The sequence below is a fragment of the Ceratocystis lukuohia genome (assembly GCF_044167205.1).
Source record: "Ceratocystis lukuohia strain C4212 chromosome Unknown Supercontig3_pilon, whole genome shotgun sequence".
Taxonomy (NCBI): domain Eukaryota; kingdom Fungi; phylum Ascomycota; class Sordariomycetes; order Microascales; family Ceratocystidaceae; genus Ceratocystis; species Ceratocystis lukuohia.
This window is the reverse complement of record NW_027263522.1, coordinates 366,517-385,492: the sequence shown is the minus strand read 5'-3', so window position 1 is coordinate 385,492 and position 18,976 is coordinate 366,517. Positions and strand designations below refer to the sequence as shown.

The 18,976-nt window shown below is 49.9% G+C and overlaps 7 protein-coding genes across 7 annotated transcripts; 4 read left to right on the top strand and 3 right to left on the bottom strand.

The window, feature by feature from the left end:
* Positions 1–502: 502 nt before the first annotated feature.
* Positions 503–1,873, top strand: HOO65_030111 (uncharacterized protein; the record flags this gene model as incomplete). Its single annotated transcript, XM_071000321.1, has 1 exon — positions 503–1,873. One exon carries the CDS (start codon positions 503–505, stop codon positions 1,871–1,873), a length of 1,371 nt encoding a protein of 456 aa, XP_070859790.1.
* Positions 1,874–2,057: 184 nt separating this feature from the next.
* On the bottom strand, positions 2,058–5,337 carry HOO65_030110 (mitochondrial chaperone BCS1; the record flags this gene model as incomplete). The annotated part of the gene is made up of 7 exons (XM_071001831.1): positions 2,058–2,174; positions 2,264–2,467; positions 2,556–2,569; positions 2,648–2,795; positions 2,867–2,950; positions 3,102–4,520; positions 4,837–5,337. 7 exons carry the CDS (start codon positions 5,335–5,337, stop codon positions 2,058–2,060), a joined length of 2,487 nt encoding a protein of 828 aa, XP_070859789.1.
* A 2,550-nt stretch (positions 5,338–7,887) lies between these two features.
* Positions 7,888–10,854, top strand: HOO65_030109 (ser arg-related nuclear matrix protein-like protein; the record flags this gene model as incomplete). Its single annotated transcript, XM_071000320.1, has 1 exon — positions 7,888–10,854. One exon carries the CDS (start codon positions 7,888–7,890, stop codon positions 10,852–10,854), a length of 2,967 nt encoding a protein of 988 aa, XP_070859788.1.
* A 605-nt stretch (positions 10,855–11,459) lies between these two features.
* HOO65_030108 (mitochondrial 54S ribosomal protein uL1m) lies at positions 11,460–12,449 on the top strand (the record flags this gene model as incomplete). The annotated part of the gene is made up of 2 exons (XM_071002311.1): positions 11,460–11,701; positions 11,792–12,449. The coding sequence occupies 2 exons, from the start codon at positions 11,460–11,462 to the stop codon at positions 12,447–12,449; spliced, it is 900 nt and encodes a 299-aa protein (XP_070859787.1).
* Positions 12,450–12,591: 142 nt separating this feature from the next.
* HOO65_030107 (uncharacterized protein) lies at positions 12,592–13,596 on the bottom strand (the record flags this gene model as incomplete). Its single annotated transcript, XM_071000319.1, has 1 exon — positions 12,592–13,596. One exon carries the CDS (start codon positions 13,594–13,596, stop codon positions 12,592–12,594), a length of 1,005 nt encoding a protein of 334 aa, XP_070859786.1.
* A 455-nt stretch (positions 13,597–14,051) lies between these two features.
* Positions 14,052–16,045, top strand: HOO65_030106 (glutamyl-tRNA synthetase; the record flags this gene model as incomplete). Its single annotated transcript, XM_071002014.1, has 2 exons — positions 14,052–14,440; positions 14,515–16,045. The coding sequence occupies 2 exons, from the start codon at positions 14,052–14,054 to the stop codon at positions 16,043–16,045; spliced, it is 1,920 nt and encodes a 639-aa protein (XP_070859785.1).
* Positions 16,046–16,369: 324 nt separating this feature from the next.
* HOO65_030105 (Iron transport multicopper oxidase FET3) lies at positions 16,370–18,232 on the bottom strand (the record flags this gene model as incomplete). Its single annotated transcript, XM_071000318.1, has 1 exon — positions 16,370–18,232. The coding sequence occupies one exon, from the start codon at positions 18,230–18,232 to the stop codon at positions 16,370–16,372; it is 1,863 nt and encodes a 620-aa protein (XP_070859784.1).
* Between the last annotated feature and the right edge of the window lie 744 nt (positions 18,233–18,976).

Genomic DNA, 18,976 nt, shown 5'->3' with positions numbered 1-18,976 from the left:
TTGGCGTGGCATGCCCGAAAATGCGACAAAAATGGCCCTGATTCACGTAGAGACAAGGTCTAGTTAGGGGAAAAATGCCCGTCTTAGCTAGTACCGCAGCTACAATTCTCTGTTGTTCTTTAAAGTTCTTGGTAATATATCACGCCTGTGCAATCAGAATGCACCGCGCTCTCCGTGCTGTAATGTTTTGTTTCTTCTCTATTGTTTCCTAGTCCATGTATATGATGTCTCGTTTATTGTAATGTCTTATGGCTCTGTGATGGTTCTGGAAGCCTGGAAATAAGGTGATGTAATTTAGCAGGCATCAGTAGGCGAGGCCGTATTGTACATATATAAATCAGTGTCTCTCTCTAGATTTGTAGTCTTGATATTAGTTTTCTAATCGTTATTCTCGGAAAAGCCTCTTCCTCCACAAGCTAATGGTCTACTATTCTATCCTTCCCTTATTATCTTTTTTCACTAAGCACAACTTCTAAAGCCCCGACTCTGATCACCTGGCGTCATGCCCATCCAACATCCTGATGACGATGCGCAGCCCTTTTTCAGAGCCCTGGACTGGGAGTCCTCTGAACCTCCGGCCCCGGCCCCAGCGCCAGCTCCAGCCCCGGTGTCTATCAACCAAAGCGAGCCGCTCTCGCCTTTAACTAGCCCAGATCAGTCAGAACAGCTCAATCCCCTTGGATCTATAAATGCTAATATTGATGTCACTATGTCGAGTGAAAGCAAGAAGTCTATGAACACCGCAGATGACCAGCCAAGTAGACCACACGCCACTCGCATCAACTCAATCCGTTGGCTACTGGGCAGCCCAAACGCTGTGCGCCGCATGTCCGCTGCTTACATCACCCAGGACCAATATGGACTACCTGTATTGCATCTTCAGCACCAGATATCTCCGGCATCTTCAGTCACGGAGCATTCTACTGGTGACGCTGATACTTTGAGATCGGCAGGATTGGGACAAGAAAATTTAGACAACGACCAAGACCGTGGGCGATCGCGTAACCGACTTTCTATCGGCAACAAAGAACACCACCAGTCTCGCAAGCAAGAGGTTGCATCGACACATAGCAATACATACACACAGATGTCTATAAACCCCCCCCAGCAGCTTGCAGTCCCTCCACCAACTGTCAGCTCTATGGATCTGATCACGCAGATTCACGACATTTGCGTGCGCGCCACGCGCAGCTACCTGCTAGACCGGCTAGTCTCGGCTTACGTGCGTGACCCACGCACATGCATGCCGTATTCACAGCGTCAGCGCCGCCGCTCACTCTCGCCCGGTAGAATCCCCGGATCCCCGCAGTGGCAGTCAATAAACGCGCGTGATCGTTATCGCCAACGTGAGGCACCAGAGTTTGCGGACCGTGCATTTATCTCGGCCGCTCATTCCGGTACTTTTGGCGCTTCTTCGCCAACACGCTGGCATCGGCGGACCAGCTCCGAGAGCCGTCCGGGCGCAGTGTCTTACAATTTAGCCACTAATATTTCTTCCATCTGCACGCTGGCATGGAGTCAGGCCGCACGAGCGAGATTACATGAGCCACAGGCCGAGCGGTTGGCTGTCGATAACATGGCAGCTCTGCTGGAATGGAGCGACCGCATAGTGCTAGCTGAGCGGGACATATGGCGAGGCAGGTCTGAGCTAGATTCTCAAACAGAGGCTAATCTGCATGACCCGGAGCCTACGATAGTAGGTAACCACATGGGCAGTAGCCAAGTGAGTTGTAATAATGGCCATGACTACGAAATCGCTCTGCGAGAGATGGAATGGCGCATTGTCCTAGGCGTAGCGGCTGCTGCTGCAAACATTTGTGTGTACATGGATGATTGGCAGGCTCGAGGCGCTATTGAGGCTCTATTGATGTGAGGGGAGGGATATCGCTGGCGTGGGTGTTGCTGTAGACTTGTGGATTTTGCTATTGTTCTTGTTGTTTGTCCTTTCGTATTTCGCGCTCACACCATAGACACACACATACATAAATACATTTGCGCTTTGCATTATTTATTTGTCTATTCATACACACAGTCTCGCCAACATGCTGCTCTTTTTTTTAAGGCAAGGCAATGGCCTCGATCTCGACAGTGACGTTCTTGGGCAGGGTCTTGACGGCGACGCAGCTGCGGGCAGGCTTGTGGGTGAACCACTTCTCGTACTCAACGTTCATGGCCTAGGAATGGGGACGTTGTATTGGTTAGCAACTGGGACTTTGTATTTCTCTCTTTCCCCTTTCTTTAGTGGGTTTCCTGTTGCACTTACGGCAAAGTCATCCATGCTAGCCAGGAAGATGTTGACCTTGACGACCTTCTGGATGGATGAGCCGGCCTCCTTCAGCACAGCGGACAGGTTCTTGCAGCACTGCTCAGTTAGCTCACCGATAGTGCCCTCCAGGAGAGTGCCCTCGGGAGTCAGAGGGATCTGACCAGAGCAGTAGATGGCAGAGGGGGTCTTGATGGCTTGCGACTATATGGGGAAATAGGGCTTAGCGGTTAGTGTATTGACGAACGTCGAAAGAAAGGTCTGAACCGAGAAGCGCTCGTGTGAAACATACGTAAGGGCCGACAGCTGCCAGCAAGAAAATGTTTGGTTAGTCATTAAAGGTTACAACCAGCCAGTAGGGGGGTTGGCAATCAAAAGACTCACGAGCAGGAGCATCCTTGGTCAGAACAATCGAGAAGTCAGACATTTTGAGCGAGGAGTAGGCAGCAAAGCTTCTAGAGGTCAAGGGAATGTGTAGAGAAGAAGAGTAGAAAATAGCGCGACAAGCAGTACGTCGGAGGAAGAGGGACATCTATGGTAAGGAGGCTCAGAAGAAAAGAAGTGAATGAGGGGAGGAAAAGCTAAAGCTCCGAGCCAGCTTACCCTCAGCCAACGCGGGGCAGACGCTTCAAGTGGGGCCTCGGAGAAGCTTTGAGTTGGGAGAGGCTTTGGTGGGGCCTCGGAGAGCTGCCAGCTGCTAGCAGCTGATATTGAATATATTATCGCACAGCGAGCTCAGAGCCGTCCTGAACATCACACAAGCTATATACTATACTATACAGCTGCAACGGGTCTCCTCTTCCTTGCTTGTCCGTGCTGTGCTTCACATAGATCCTACAGATGGCCGTGTCGTGTCTGAGCCAAACTTCCTTGGTACAAGACTATCTGCTGCCTCAATAGCACCCTCAAAGTTATCCTTGTGCAACAGGAAAAGACCCTGGATGGCAGCCATGCTTGTCTGCCTGGTCGTATCCTTGGAAAACAGATCAAGGCTTTCAAGTTTGCTCAAGAACCTCTCTTTGCCTCTGCCATCAGTATCAACATCCCCGTAGAAGCGCTCCCAGATCGTCCTGGCCTGGTATTGCGTCGCATTGCCAATATAGGCCATCTGGTCGACTCTTCCAGGCCGGATTAATGCATCGTCTAGGTGCTGGATGAAGTTTGTTGTCAGGAAGGCGATACGTTCATCCTTGGCTGCTAGGCCGTCTAGGGCGTTGAGAAGCCCTGAAAATGTGACGGTAGCGCCTGAATAACCCTCACTGTCGGTGGCCATTCGATTTGCAAATGCAACATCGGCATCTTCTAAAAGCAGTAGAGACCGTGGCGGCATCTTAGTCATAAGATACGCCAGCTTGTCATTTGTCATACCAATCTCCCCAAGGTTGATCAGAGCAATGTCGTAGTCTAGTTCACCAGCCAATGCCTGGATGAAACTGCTCTTGCCACTTCCTGGAGGTCCGTAAAGCAAGTATCCTCGGCGGTAGGGAATGCCGCGGTCAGTGTACCACTGTTGCCGAGAGAGGAAGTCTCTGATATCACCGGAAATACTTTCTGCTACATTCTCATCTAAAATAACAGACTTGAGAGGCCTCTTCCTCCGGGGCTCGCCCAACGGCACCCAGTCAACTCCCCGCGCCGCAAACACTCGGGTCTTGCCCTCCGATGCTTTGACAGCGAGGGAATGAGCTTCTGCAAACACTGATTCAAATACTCCGCGCGATGACCACAGTGTTGTCAACAGCACCGTTTCGTGTGGCTCGCCTGTGTTCATGTTTGCTGTGCTGTGTCTTTCGCGGTTGACTGCAATATACGCTCCATGCGCCCGGATAATGTGCCGCCCATATCCCGGCTGAAGATAAAAGTGTGCTGCACCTGCGCCGCCCGTTGGTGTGCGTTCTAGCGATGTTGCTACTGATAAGTTGTGAATGCGCGTGATGCGTGAGGAGATGAATCCCGTTGTTTCAGCACGTGGCTGGCCTAGCCAAGCTAACACCCATGGATATGCGGGGTCTTGTCGTGATATTTCCACATTGACAAGAAGCCGTCTACGCAGCGCATGTGCGCCAGAAACAATGCCGCGTCGACCAAATGCTGCTATTGCCCCGATTCCTGCAAGCCCAGCACCGCCCGCAAACACAGGATTATCTAGCAGGTGATCAAGCTGCAGAAAGCTAGAAGGAGAACCTGGAGATGCGACATTTGGCGGGAGAGAAGCCATTGCATGCGTGCGTATATAAAGAGTGCAAGATAAAGCGTACTAACGATGTATTCCAAGTGCGTTCACAGAAAAGATTTATCGTCACATGCCGGTATTCAAGAAGTGGGTCTCTGAAGAACGGACTCTAATGATTAGGGTTATATATGCTTGATGATCTTCTCTAAACCCTTAAAAATTCCTAACGCCAGTCCCGCTGGCCTCTTTGTGCATCTTGGTCGTGCAAATATCAACTTTTCTCCTTTCATGCCCTTAATCAACTGTACGGCGGATACCCCGGAGTAGATATACTGCTGTTGGTACTATTCATCTTAGGATAGTTAATTGCATTGCCATCCCTTGAGCCACTCATACTCACTGCAATGCTGGTGATGGCACTGACTGAGAGGAGCAGGACAACGGCTGCCACAATGAGAAACGAGCTCCATTGAAGACCGCAAATCCTGCGCTTTTGGCGGGAAAACCCATGCTGGCTACAGGAATTTTGTTCAACATGTTTGTGCGGTCTCCAGCGCCACCAAGACAGGGTCTTTGGCGACGAGTTGTAACGACGGCCTGGCTGCGGAGAGGCATAAACGGTAGTTGTGACATTTGGCGCAGGCCTAGACCCCGTACCAGTCTCAATAACGGCCTTAGTCGCATGGCTTAATGGTGCCGTGTCTTCGGTAGACTCCATCGAAGATGCGGATTCGAAGTGTACGGTGGGCGCGTCTTCCCAGTTACGCTGGGGGAGGGGGGATGGATGGCTGATTGGCTTTCCCTGAGGGACGAAAGAGAGCTCAATAGATCCTCTTTCAAGATCTTGCGAATCATGAGAACGAGGCAGTGTCGCGGAGTGAGCTAAAGGTGAAGGTGTCATGGCTCCTGGCAATGAGGCACAGTGGCTAACCAGAAGTGCGAAATACAGGCAAGTTTATATGTGAGAGCAAAAAGATGTGCCGTTTGTTAGAGTGCCACAGAATGACAGTTTCACGGATGAAAAGCAAGCGCTTATTTAGCTGAAAGAACGACACAAATAAGCAAGACAAGAACCTCTGTTATATACCAAACACAAGAGATGGCGGACCCATCGAGATTGGCCGACAGCAAGTGCCTGAGCATGGGCTCTTCCGCATTGAAATATTCGACATGCGGTTTCTCTATCCTCCTGTCATTTTCTGTCATGCTTCTACGATAACTCGCTTATGGGTGTATGGTGCCGTCGTACCTGTACTAACACCATCAACACTAAGAGCCTGGCAAAGACAATAGCAGTTCTCCCCCAAAGAATGATCACAAAGATGTCAGAGCCCATGTTCAAGCAGATTCTAGAGCAGCAAGAGACGCATAGCTACAGACGCATAGCTACAAACGCATAGCTACAGGTCATGTTTCATGGTGTAACACCGCTTCCCGGTCATGGGCAAAAAGTGATCGTAGTCACAGACAGTGCAGACTGTCTAGAAGGCCTTCTTCAGCCCTGTGTCATGGTGATAGCTACTTTTAGTTGCTGTTCCTGTGGCGCTAACTATCTGCATTGGTAAATAACCTTCTTTGCATTCGCTCTTGTGGATCGGCTCGTGGTCAAAGGAGGGCTTCTGTACGTCTTACCATGATAGTCCCTAGCCACCATCAGAACACCTCGTGAAAATTTCTAGTAAAACCCTCAGTGTTCATCTTCCTTTTACATCCCTTTTCTCGTTTTGTCTCGGATGTGAGTGATCTAATTTGGTGTTACGCAGTCATATTAGAAGGCTATAAGCATGCGTGAAAGCGTCGTTCATATGAGGACTTGTCTTAGAGTTAACGGCAGTGCCGTTTGCTGAGTAATCGCCACTAGCAGAAATGAAGCTAAGACAAGCATGGGGAGCAGCATGTTACCTATTACACTGTATCATCAAAGCACACATCACTGCCTCGACCCAAGGTAGCAGGTAATATTGTACTAGGCTGCACTTTATAGGGGGTATTTGCATTCTGCAATTGGGGAAATTTAGTCTATGAACAAGTTGCCTGTAGCACCCTTTAGTCCTTTTGCTCTCCTCCTCCTCCTCTATTGCTGGCTTCCTTGTCTCACTTCTACTTCTTTTTTCCATCCCGTGGCCTTCTTTCTTTGTTTCTTTGCTGAGGGATTCTTGCCACTTCTACGCTTCTCTAGGTCTGACGTCCTGGTCCCCTGTCCCTGGTCCTGTACACTAACCCTGGGCCCTTGTCTTGGAACCCTTGATAGCCCGACTTTTGGCTGCATAACATGTGATGTTTTTGCTGCGATTTCTCAAAAGAGCGCCAGCCAACATGCAGCAAAGGCTCCAGAGGTCTAGCCCCGACCCCACGCCTGGCACAACCTTGAAGCTCTCGCCTTGCTAGAAGAAGTAACCAAGTATCCCCCATCCCCCTCCCTCCTCCCTCCTCCCTCCCAAGCCCCAATGAAAGCCTTAAAATTGACAGCAACAAGAATAACAACAAAAGAGGAAGAGCACGAATGTAACTTCGGCAGCTGAAAAAAACCCGAGAACCAGAGAGAGAAAAAGAAGAGCAGCTGTAATTGCCTTGTTTTGGCCGGGCGTTTCTTTAACTCGTCGTAATATTTTCTCCCTTCTCCCTATTTCCTTTTTCCATCTCTCCTTCGATTTGCTTCTATCCCAATTCGTCGTTCTGTTTCTTTCTTCTCGCCCTTCTTAAAATACAAAACTGAAACAACATCTCAGGTTATACTTTAGATCGTCTGAGAATCTTCCGAGATCGTGCTTCGTTTGTTTACTTCGTTATATTGTCTTTTGGCCTTTGTTTACTTTCTAATTTTGGTATAAACTAGACAGGCAGTTTTTACAACTACTGTTCTTGTGCTTTTGTCGCATACCGACCAAAAGAGTTATAACCATTCTAATAACGGTAACTTCTTGCGCATTCCACGACTTTCTTTGCTGCCAGCTCCGGTTCTGATTCTGCAACTACCCTCATTGCCGCCACTACTTTCTCCATCTGTTCTGAATTCTTGTACCGCCTTCCCTATTTTTCTTCAACCTTCTGCGTCCTTCTACAGCCTTCTCCAGCTAGCCTTCAGCCTTGTTCTTGTATTATCTGTTGATAACTTCGTCATCAATCTTTTGCTTGCCGCTTTGACAAGGGCTTCTTTTTTTCCTGTCTGCTGCCTTGTCGCAACCTTAATCAGTGAGTTTCTTCATGCTTTATTATCGTTTGTCCTGTCTTGGGCTTGCTTTTTTTAATCATTTGCTTTATGCATTGTAATATCACATAGTATCTATAGTTAGTTGGCCTATTATGCCCCTCCTTCATGCCCCCCTCACCACTCCTTCATAACTCTCTGCTTTGTCTATTTATCGACCTTCCATGCTTTTCAAATCTTGTCTACTGACACCTTCAACTTGGGCTTTTTCATGATCAGTTCACTCGTGCAGTTTTAGCTTTGATGCATTCTTCATCGCCTTCAAACCATCGCCCCTCATCACCACCCTCGCACCTTGACACCTCTAATAATCACTATAGCTCTGCCTATAGCTCAGTATACTCATATTCCTACTCTGGATCAAGACAACAACCAGCGAATTCCCGTTCTCCAAGTCCAAACCGCAGAGGTAGGGACGAGGATCGCAGCCGGGCCTATGGCAGGCACCGGGAATCCTCTGGCCCAGACCACTATTCGTACTCGTATTCATCTGCCCAAGGCCGCAGCTCCAGAGAAAACGAAAAGTTCCGACTTCAAGAGCGGGACCCTTCTCCAACTCCCCCACCTCCACCACCCCGGACTTCGCAGCCCAAGACTTTCCCCGTGTCATACAACACCACCCGCAAATCCGCGATCCCGCCTCCGCCTCCACCATCATGTGAAGATGAAGATGTTTCGTTGGCCAGAGAACATGATAGTCCTATAGTCTCTCAAGACCCTGAAATTTACGGTATCTGCAGAGGCGAACTTCAGCAGGACGCTCTCATGATCGAAAACGAAGACCACGTGCCTAAATTTATGCCTGACGTCATTGTACAACAACACGAGTCACCCTCATTAAAAACGGAAGCGGGTCGCCAGCATAACCCTAATCTTTTCGAGTCAACAAAGGCCTTTGTCCTTCTTTCGGACCCTGGGTCATCACCACCACAATCTGAACAAAAAGCCAATCTTGATGCTTTCCGGGAGAGCCACTCAAAAACACCAAACCGTGACCAGCAGAGCTATACTTCCCCATCCTCTCGTCCGGTGATCATCGAGAAAGATGGTCGAAACAAAGAACCCGATGAGGGACGGGCTAGTCATGACGATGAAGATTGTGATTGGGGCAGAAATTTTGAGCGAGACCGCCGCCGCTACTCTTCGTCGTACTCTCTCCATGGGAAAAGTAGCAGACTTGATCTTCGGAGCGATTTGAAAAATGACTGTAATGAGAGTACTACCAACACTTTTTCAACGTCTTATTCTAACTCCCACTCATCGCACAACTTGCAACCCACAGCATCTTCTTCTGGTGTCTCTTCTGCGACGTCTTATAAAGACTACGATTATAACTACGATCGCCACAAGAAGCACAGATCTCCTTCTGCTAATGCACATGGAAGCGGACGTCAAGACTACCGCGAAGAATATCGATCGCCATCAGCAAAACCCGCAAATGAATACACTACACCGTCAGGATCAAAGCTTTTTGGCCCAAAGCCTGAGCCTGGGAGGTCGAGTGATAGGACTCCCGAGGTCCTGAGATACAAGGCCGACTATTCACTGCCACCTGAGATACATACAAACGTATCCGGTACTAACAGGAGCAGCTATAGTTATAATAGCACCAAGGGCTCGCCTGTTCGGAATAGCGTTCGGGATCATGAAAGCGATTTCACCCCCCCAGCACCCCCTGTGTCCATACCAGTTAGGCCGAAATCGGCTTCTGATAGGCGCCGTGCCTCGGTCATCATCCATGAAGAAATGCCCCGTGTTTCTGGTCCACGTAACAGCGAACCCCACATTCGCACAGGATCCCGCGCTGGGTATGGCTCATCAGCTGGTCTGGCATCCTCGCCTATGTCACCTCCCCATTCTTCCCGTGAACACCCCCTCCAAATACCAACTGCCCACTTTGCTCGGGACCATCTTGGCTCTGTAGGTAGTGATTCTCGGGCTACCAATGCACCATATCCCGAAGATGAAGATTTACCGGACGTCATGGCCCGTTCAGGTAGTGCTCATCTTGGCGATGGGACCCGTTCGCGATCCCGGGGCACCCGCTCTAAATATCCATCACCAAGTCCCTCACCGTATTCCGTTCCGGGAGCTACTGGGCCAGCTGGACCTCGGAGTTTGCAACAGTCTGCAAGTTTGTCCTCTTCTTTGCGCAGGGCGGAGCCCACACTTGTACACGAAACCGACAATGCTCCTGCGCGATCTCTAGACATAATCTCTGTCAATAGCTCCGTTGGTGCTTGGCGCCGTTATCTCGAAGAACCTACACGATATGGACTACCCTCTATTCCTGTTTGCCACTTTTCACCTTCACAGCCACGCGAGCTACGCGATGTAGCATTTATGACATTGCGCGATGTCCCCGACTTCGATATTTGCGTGCCGTGTTACAAGGCGGTATTTGCCTCAGGCCCATACAAGAATCAGTTTGTCGAGTCTGTTAAACCGGCGTATGCAGGGTCGAGCAGATGCTGTGACTTTGGAGCGGTCCCGTGGTTTCAACTGGGGTGGATAATGGCCCTTAAACGCCGTGAGGCTAGGATTGGGGACATCTATGAAAGAATTATGAAACATGTTCTGGAAAAGACACCCAGCTGTTCGTCGCCGGGTAATCTGTTGTACATGTATACGCTGCGCAATCAGTGGGCTAACGAAACTAATATCCTGCCTGATTTTGCCATTTGTCCTAGATGCATGGAGGGCGTGTTTGCACTTTTGCCCAATGTATTCCAGAGCCAGCTGTGTGTCCAAGTTAAGCCAACAGATGATCAAGAGTGTGCTCTTCGACATAGCCTAGGGAACATAAGTTCCCGTTTTACCAATATTTTCAACTGCATTGAAGTGTGCAGTGACCGGGGTACGATTTCCAGTCACGGCCCAGATGGTCGCAAGTTGGTCGAAGACTTGAGGCAACTTGTTGGCTTTGCTGAATGTTCGGGTTCAAACTCACCAAGATACAACGAAGATTGGTACGTGATTGCGGACTTGGCGGATTTGACTATGTGTGGAGACTGTTACCACACATATATCAAGCCGTTGAAGCATTCAGAGCTGGGGAAGAGACTGGTAGCAGACAAACACCACAGAGCTTTTGGGACTTGCGAGCTAAACTCTTCTCGTATGAAATCGATGCTAAGTGTGGCATTGCAGACCAGAGACTTTGCAGCTCTTCGCAGGGATATTTATGCCAGCAGACGGCCTGAGTACTAAACAGTGATAATGGGAGGGACGATGCAGATGCAATTAGTATAGTGGTGGATTGAAGCGCAAAAAATGACTATCATGGATTGAGTCTTTGTTATGACAAAGCAATAGATTTTTAGATTGTACTGCTATGTTGGATCTTCTAGCTAGACGTTCTTGCCATTTTATCAATTTTTTTATAAATTGTTCAAGGATGAAGTTGCCACTGAGTCTTGTGAAACTCGAAACCCCAGGGTTTCATGTCCAGGCTGGAACTGATAAGATAAGAGCCAAAGCTACCAAAAAGTGGGTCTCTGGAGGCTCAGGCGAAGACAAAATTATCGCCAAACAACCAAACCCTTGAACACCAAGACAAAGGCTTTGCTTGCGGGGCTGCACTAGTAGACACAACGCCTTGCTCAACCCGAAACGTCTATCTGGCTTTTGCACATATACTGAAGCCTGCACGAATTGGCTCATAATTCCTATACTGTGCGACAAAGCAGGCAAAGTCTTCTTACCCCCTCGAGCCTTCTCTCCCGGCCTCCGGTGCTACTATTGCCGTCACGTCACATCACATTGCACACACACACACACACGCACGCACACACGCACGCACACACACGCACAAAATGGCATCTGCTTTTCAGTCTCTATCGCCCCTGGGGAGATTCGGCTTGCTAGCGCTCCGGCCCGCAACGCGGCCCGCTGCGGCATTGGCAGTCCCAGCAATTGCTATGCAGAGCCGTAGTGCTAGCATGAAATCTAAGGGCTCCAAAGAACAGGCAGATAAAAAGAAGAGGAAGCTGCCCAAGGATTTCAAGGTGTACGACCCTACGAAGTTCCCACAGTTTTCACTATGTGATGCTATTAGGTGAGTTTTAACTAAAATAGAGGAGAGGGACATGATGGGGGGAGGGGGGTGCCATAGAACAACATAATCTCTAACTTTCATTTCTTTTAGGTACATTCGTGCCGCAGAGGTTGGCTGCCACGGCAGCAGCACCAAGTATGAGGTTGCTGTGCGCTTGAGAACTGCCCGTAATGGCCCTGTCGTGCGCAATACCATCAAGTTGCCGCATCCCGTACGCACCAGTGCGCGGTTTGGTGTTATCTGCCCGGACAATAGCACAATTGCACAGGAAGCCCTACTAGCTGGTGCTGTAGTTGTGGGCCAGGAATCCTTATTTGAACGTATCCGCGCTGGCGATATGCCATTCGACCGGCTAATCTGCCATGAAGACTCGGAGAAGGCCTTGAACGCCGCTGGCCTGGGCCGCATCTTAGGTCCCAAGGGCCTGATGCCCTCGCGCAAGCTAGGCACTGTTACCAGAAATATCAAGCGTTCGATGCAGGCGGGCTCTGATGAGTACCGTGAGCGTATGGGTGTTATCAGAATGGCGGTTGGCCAGCTTGGCTTTACGCCTAAGATGCTGGCAGAGAACGTCAAGGCGCTGCTGGGCCAGATCAAGAAGGAATGTGCCGCACTCGAGGACCTGACGTTCAAGGAGGTGCGCGAAGTGGTGTTGAGCTCATCCAAGGGCCCTGGCTTGAGTTTGAATGGTAAATTCAACTCCACCGATCCTGCGGTGACAGAGCAGCACTTGGTGGGCATCATGTAAAATTAAAGACAAGGGGCGAAAAAAGAGAGTTGTACTATTAGAAGGTTTTGTTGTTATTTTCATTCATAATATGGGAAGGGAGCTTCCGTTGGTCAGAGCTAAGCTACGGCTTGTCGCCGCTGTTTCTGTGTACATTTACTTCCTATTTGCCTTTCAAAATCTTGACCGCTTCTGTTGATGCCCCAAGTGTCCGGTAAAGGCCCATGTAGCTTAATAAGTGGCCTTGACCCCCTGGCCCTGCTTGCTTGGCTGCTTTTGTGGCATTACTAAGGTCAAGCATGATTGTATTGCGACAGCGCAGCCTCCTTTCTTCTGCCTTCGCTACAAATGGAGTTTCTAGCCCTCCTAGCGTAGCAAATAGCTTTTCTACTCGTTGTAGACTGGCAACTAGGGCAGCGAGCTTGGCTGGACTGGTTCCAATGCCAGCCCCTAAGGCAGATCTTTCCTCATTTTGAGTCTCTTCCACATCATCGTCATCTTCCGAGTCTGAGAACCAGTTGGCATCGGTGGCTGATGTCGGTGGTGTTTGTATGACAGCCTTGCTTAATGTAGGTGTCTTGACAGTGGCTTGTGGCAAACTGTCAATAGAAAGCCGAGCTTCTAGGTCGCATAGGATATCGTCTGCCTCAATCATTTTACGTCCGATTTCAATTTCTTCGCGGACTGTCTTGAGCTCGTTATTGAGCGTCTGCACTTCAAGGCCCTTGGCATGTACAGAGCCCTTTCTCTCCTCTAATGCCCTGCGAAAGCCCAAGAGCGACATTTGGACATCTGAAACCTTTTCATCGCCGCCATGCAAGTCGGTTCCTAAGGACAAAAAAGCTGTGTAATTTGAATTCACCAGCTCTAGCAGCTCTGTGTTGATGGCCGTGCTGCGTTCACGCAAGTCGGCGCGGAGATCCTCTAGGGTTTGGTGACGATCACGGAGAGCAGACAGGTACTCGGCAGGGTCGAAGTCAGCAGTGAGAAAATCTGACCGAGGAAGAGCCTCAGGAAATGGAAGCGCATTGCCGTCATCGTCGTCATTGGTGGCTTCTGAAGAGGATGAGGACACGATAGCAGTGCTGCCTTTGCGTAAGCTATGATCGTATAGAGATGTAGATGGTGAAGCCGTGAGGCCGTTGAATGAAAGCCCCAAATCAGACATTATGTAGGAGCAAGTTTGTGTAGATGTTGGAGGGTTTTATTGCGATGTCTCTTGTGGTTGTTGAAGCTCAAGCTCTAGATGGCTCTCATACTGACCAGACAGCTGCAGTTGGGATTGACGAATAACCCCGGTTGAACGCTTGCCATAAGTGGATACTTTGGCTCATGGGTCTAAAGTCTTATCGAATCCCTACATCTGATAGATGCATAAAAGCTGTCAATGACCCCTCTAGATAGTCACCACCAAAAAAGAACAACCCCGCTTAATTTGCAGGTGCCACAAAACTTGACAATTGAGTCAACGCCAGCCAGTCAAGATAAGATTGTGAGAAGGCGCCAATATCTATCGTGAGTCTCTGTTACCAGCCTTTGCTTCTTGGTACTGGCCATTTTTGTCGCTAAAACAGAGTCTATCATAGCACCACCAACTTAAACAAACACTTGCCCTTCTGCAAAATGACTCCCGATGAGCTCACCGCTGTCGCCCCCAAGCTGGCTGGCGACTTCAAGAGCATCGATGTCCATCTTCGCGATCTTGATAAGCATTTGACGGTGCGGTCGTACTTGTCTGGCTATGCTCTGAGTCCTATCGATAGCCAGATTTGGACAACTCTCCGGTCTAACCGTGCTGCTATTGCCTTCATCCGCAAGGGCCCCCTCGCCAATCTGGCGCGTTGGTTTAACTTTGTCGAGGCCACCCACCCCGAGCTACAGGATGCTATCAAGGCCTCGGAAAATGCTGCCCGCGAGAAGAAGCTGGCCCAGAGCAAGGCCGGCGGCAACTACAACATTGCCCTTCAGGAGACCGAGAAGGGCGTTGTCACCCGTTTCCTTCCTGAGCCCTCGTACGTTTTCCTGCTCTCCCCTACCATAGCTTTGCGTGTTGTGCTAATTGATTCTTCTTTACTCTTACTTCTAGTGGATACCTACACATCGGTCACGCGAAGGCGGCCCTTCTCTGCGACTACTTCGCCCATCAGCAGTACGATGGCAAGCTGAAGTTGCGTCTTGACGATACCAACCCCTCCAAGGAGAAACAGGAGTTCCAGGATGCCATCGTCGAGGATCTGGCTCTGATGGGCATCAAGGCTGATAGCCTTTCTTACACCTCGGACTACTTTGACTACCTTTACGACATGTGCAAGCGCATGATCACCGAAGGCTTTGCTTATGCTGATGACACCGACGGTAAGACTATGCAGGATGAGCGTTTCAACGGTATTGCCTCCAAGCGACGTGACCGCTCCGTTGAAGAATCCCTGCGAATTTTCGAAGAGGAGATGAAGAACGGTACCGAGGAGGGTATCAACAACTGCATCCGTGCCAAGCTGTCATTTGACAACCCGAATAAAGCTCTGCGTGACCCCGTCATTTACCGCTGCAACGTCAGCGATCCCCATCACCGTACTGGCACCAAGTGGAAAATGTACCCCATGTACGACTTCGCCTGCCCCGTGGTCGACTCCTATGAGGGTATCACTCACGCTCTACGCTCAACTGAATACACAGACCGCAACCCTCAGTACCAGTGGTTCCAGAAGACCCTTGGGCTGCGCAAGGTCTACATGTGGGACTTTTCGCGTCTCAACTTCACTCGCACTTTCCTGTCTAAGCGCAAGCTGGCCAAGCTGGTTGATGCCGGCAAGGTCTGGGGCTGGGATGATCCTCGCATGCCCACTGTCCGCGGTATCCGTCGCCGCGGTATGACTATTGAGGCCCTGCGGGACTTTATCCTCAAGCAAGGCCCCTCGCGCAACATCTCGTTGATGGACTGGACCACTATTTGGGCCGGCAACAAAAAGGTCATTGACCCGATCGTTGCCCGTCATACTGCCATTTCCGTTAAAGACATGGTGAAGGTCAAGCTAAGTGGCGCTGAGGCTCCTGCTGAGGCCTTTGTTGAGGACAAGCCTAAGCATGCCAAGAACCCCGCCGTGGGCACTAAGAAGATGGCCTTCTCGTCGCAGCTGGTGATCGACCAGACAGATGCTGTTTCTTTCAAGGACAACGAAGAGATAACGCTGATGGCATGGGGTAATGCTATTGTGCGCAAGGCTGAGAAGACCGCTGACACTATTGGATCCATGGAGTTTGAGCTCAATCTCAAGGGCGACTTCAAAGCCACTGAAAAGAAGATCACATGGCTATCTACTGCTGGTACCACTCTAGTGCCCGCTGAGCTGTGGGAGTTCGACTACCTCATTACAAAGGACAAGCTTGAGGAGGACGATGTGCTCGAAGACTGCCTCAACCCTAAAACAGCGTGGTCGGAGGACGTGCTGTGTGATGAGGGCGTGGGCCTGCTCAAGGCCGATGATATCATCCAGCTAGAACGCCGTGGCTACTTCCGCGTTGACAAGGGCCTGGGCGACTGGAAGAATGGCGAGGAAGGCGAAAAGGGCAAGCGTGTCGTCATGTTCTCGATTCCCACAGGCAAGGCGGCGAAATAAAGATGGAAGGGGTCGGTTGGTATTAGGGCTTTAAAAGGAAACAGTAATGCTGTCATATTGGTTGCATCCTCAGTCATCGGGTAATAGATAGGGACTGGAACAAAACAAAAATGAACATATATCAAAGTTTACAGATAACTAACTAGAGTGAAGGAAATGAAAAGTGGACATTCGATGTAAGTGTGAATGAATAGCAACGCGTTTCACGAATCCTCGTTCTCTCAGTCTATTATTACGTATATGTGTATATATTATATCGCCTCGCAGTATCAGTGGTATTTGTCAAAAAAGTATATCCTCCTCCTAATATTATATCTTTCCATGCTAGTTGGAATGATCGTCGGTCGCCTTGTCCTTGTCCTCCTCGCGGACAACAACCTGCACAGGCTTCTGTGCCTTAGTTTGCACTCCCGACATACCATAGATGGTCAGACTGGCCAATCCTAGGAAGGCGGAGACACACGAGAACACCAGGGCAATAATGCCGCGAGTTGTGAAGCCAGCGGGAAGCCAGCCGGGCTGCAAGTTCTCGCCAGCCAGATCTAGGTAATCCTCGGTGTTGGCAGCTGCATTGCCGGTGAACGGCACATTACCAGCCTTGCAAACCTCAATATGGTCCTCGGGAATGACCAGGTCACGCTGTAGATCTTCGGGGGCTTCAACAAAAATCATAGCCAGACCAGAGCTCAAATGCCAGTCAATGTGGCAATGGAAGATCCAGACACCCGGGTTGTCAGCAATGAAGCGCAGTACAACGTAGCCCTGGGGTGGCACAGTAACGACATCGCGACGAGCGGGGTATTTAGGGAACTCGGGGTGGTTGGAGGGGTCAAAGGGCACGGGTTCGCCGTCCTTGAATGAGTTGTACTCAGGGCCGTAGGGAGGGGCTCTGTCAATGACCTGAAAGTTGTGGCCGTGTAAATGGAAGGGATGCGAGCCCGGGTCAGCGTTATTTAGAGTGATTTGCACCACTTCGTTGCGCTTGAGGACTACAGGCTGGGTTGAAGAGCCGTAGATGGTAGGATTGGTGGACAGGTTCCCAGAGTTTAGCACTGTGTAGAGCGAGGGAACCTTTGGCATGGTGAAGGTAATGTTGTTGAAGAAGGCGTAGTTCTCGCCAGTAATCAGGTTGTTCATAGAGACGGTGAGCTCCACGTTGACGTCAGGCTCAGGGAACAGCTCAACCTTGTCGTAAGGCACCAGCTCAAAGTCGTCAAAGGGAACAAGCTCATTGCTTTCCTCCACAGTCATAGGAACTTCATTAGTAGGAGCAGAGTCATTGTATAACAGCCAGTTGGTCTGGTTGAGCTGCAGGTCAGAGGGGATAAGGTCGAGCAGGTCTGAGTCCGCAACAGTGACAATACCGTAGTTGGCATTGGTGGAGTTCTTGGTGCGCAGGAGCACTGAATAGCGCTGGGCGGCGCTGATAACCAACATGCTTGCAGTCTGGGGCTCAGTATAAACACCGTCGATCTCGACAATCTCGAAGTCATGATCCTCGATATAGAAATACTGGCTGACAAATGCGCCAATGTTGATGATGCGCAACAGATAAGTCTTGTTAGGCAGCACAGGGATCTTGACGTTCTGAGTGTCATTGAAGAGGAACGAGTTAGGCACAGGCTCGGCGCCAGTAGGGTTGTAGACGCTCATGAACTCTTCGCTCAGCTTGTCCTGCAGTTCATGGTACCAATCAGATAGCGTTATGGGGATCTCAGCCTCAATCTCATCGGCATAGAAAGCATTAGGGTCGTGGACTAGAAGAGCCTGGCGGTAGCCATCTGGATAGCAGAAGTCGGTGTGGCAGTGGTACCAGTAGGTGCCGGGCTGCTCAACAGTGAAGTTGTACGTCAAAGATGAGCCAGGAGGAACCGGGCACTGAGTGATCATGGAAGGGCCGTCCATATGGCTTGTTCCGTTCTGGAACATGCCGTGAAAATGGATAGACGAGCCGCGGTCCAGCTCATTTTTCATGTGCACAACTAGTTGATCGCCCATATCAACCTCAATGACAGGCAGCGGCCATTGGCCGTTGATGCCCACAACTTTGCGAGTGAACATTCCATCAGGGTTAGCATCAACCCAGCTCAGAGTGAAGTTGTACTCCACTGTCTTGGCTAGAGCAGCATTGCAGCTAAACAGCAAAGGAAGCATAAGCGACCTGCTAAGGTGCAAAAGACCAACCATGGCTAGGGCTGCTTCTCAAGAGCCACAGCAGGGTTGAACGTAGATTCTCAAGTCCTCCCGACAGAGAACCAACACAGCAGTTAGCGAAGCCGCCAAGGAGCTTATTAGAGGAAAAGATAGTAGGGGAGGAAAATCAGGAGAAGGTTGAAATGAGAAGAGACAAGAAAATGGCCAAAGAGAGAGGAAGAGGAGGGGTTTTAGCTAATATAAGAGAAAGGGCGTGGGTATAGTATACGAAGAGTGGAAGGTGCAAACAGAACAGAGACACAAGTAGAAGGAACCTAAGAAAAGCAAGAAGAGCCAACATAAAGCTCCTGCCAACAAGAGAAAAAAAAACTGCGAGCCTTCCTTATATGTCAGTGCTTTTAGGACAAAATCTTGGCCTTTTTTTCTGCTAGGGGCAAGCACCTTTTTAGCGGTTTCATGCTATTTTACTCAAGGCAGGCGCTTGACTCGCAGCTGCCCTGCCTTGCGCTTGGCTTGGCTGATTGATCGGATTGATTGATCTTGATTTGATCTGGAACTCGCTATCAATCAGTTGAGAGGTCGTCAGATCTAGTCCGCTTGGCTTCCTGACCACTTTTTTTTTTCTTGGCGCACTGTTTTCTCTCCTCTCTTTGCATATTTCCAACGCAAAAAAACAGGGGAGGCTTCTTTTTTTGTCATGTTTCCCTTCCTTTTGAGTAATTAATAAGACAGGCAAAAATGGGCACAGCCAAGCGCTGGCCTGAGGACTAGAAGCAG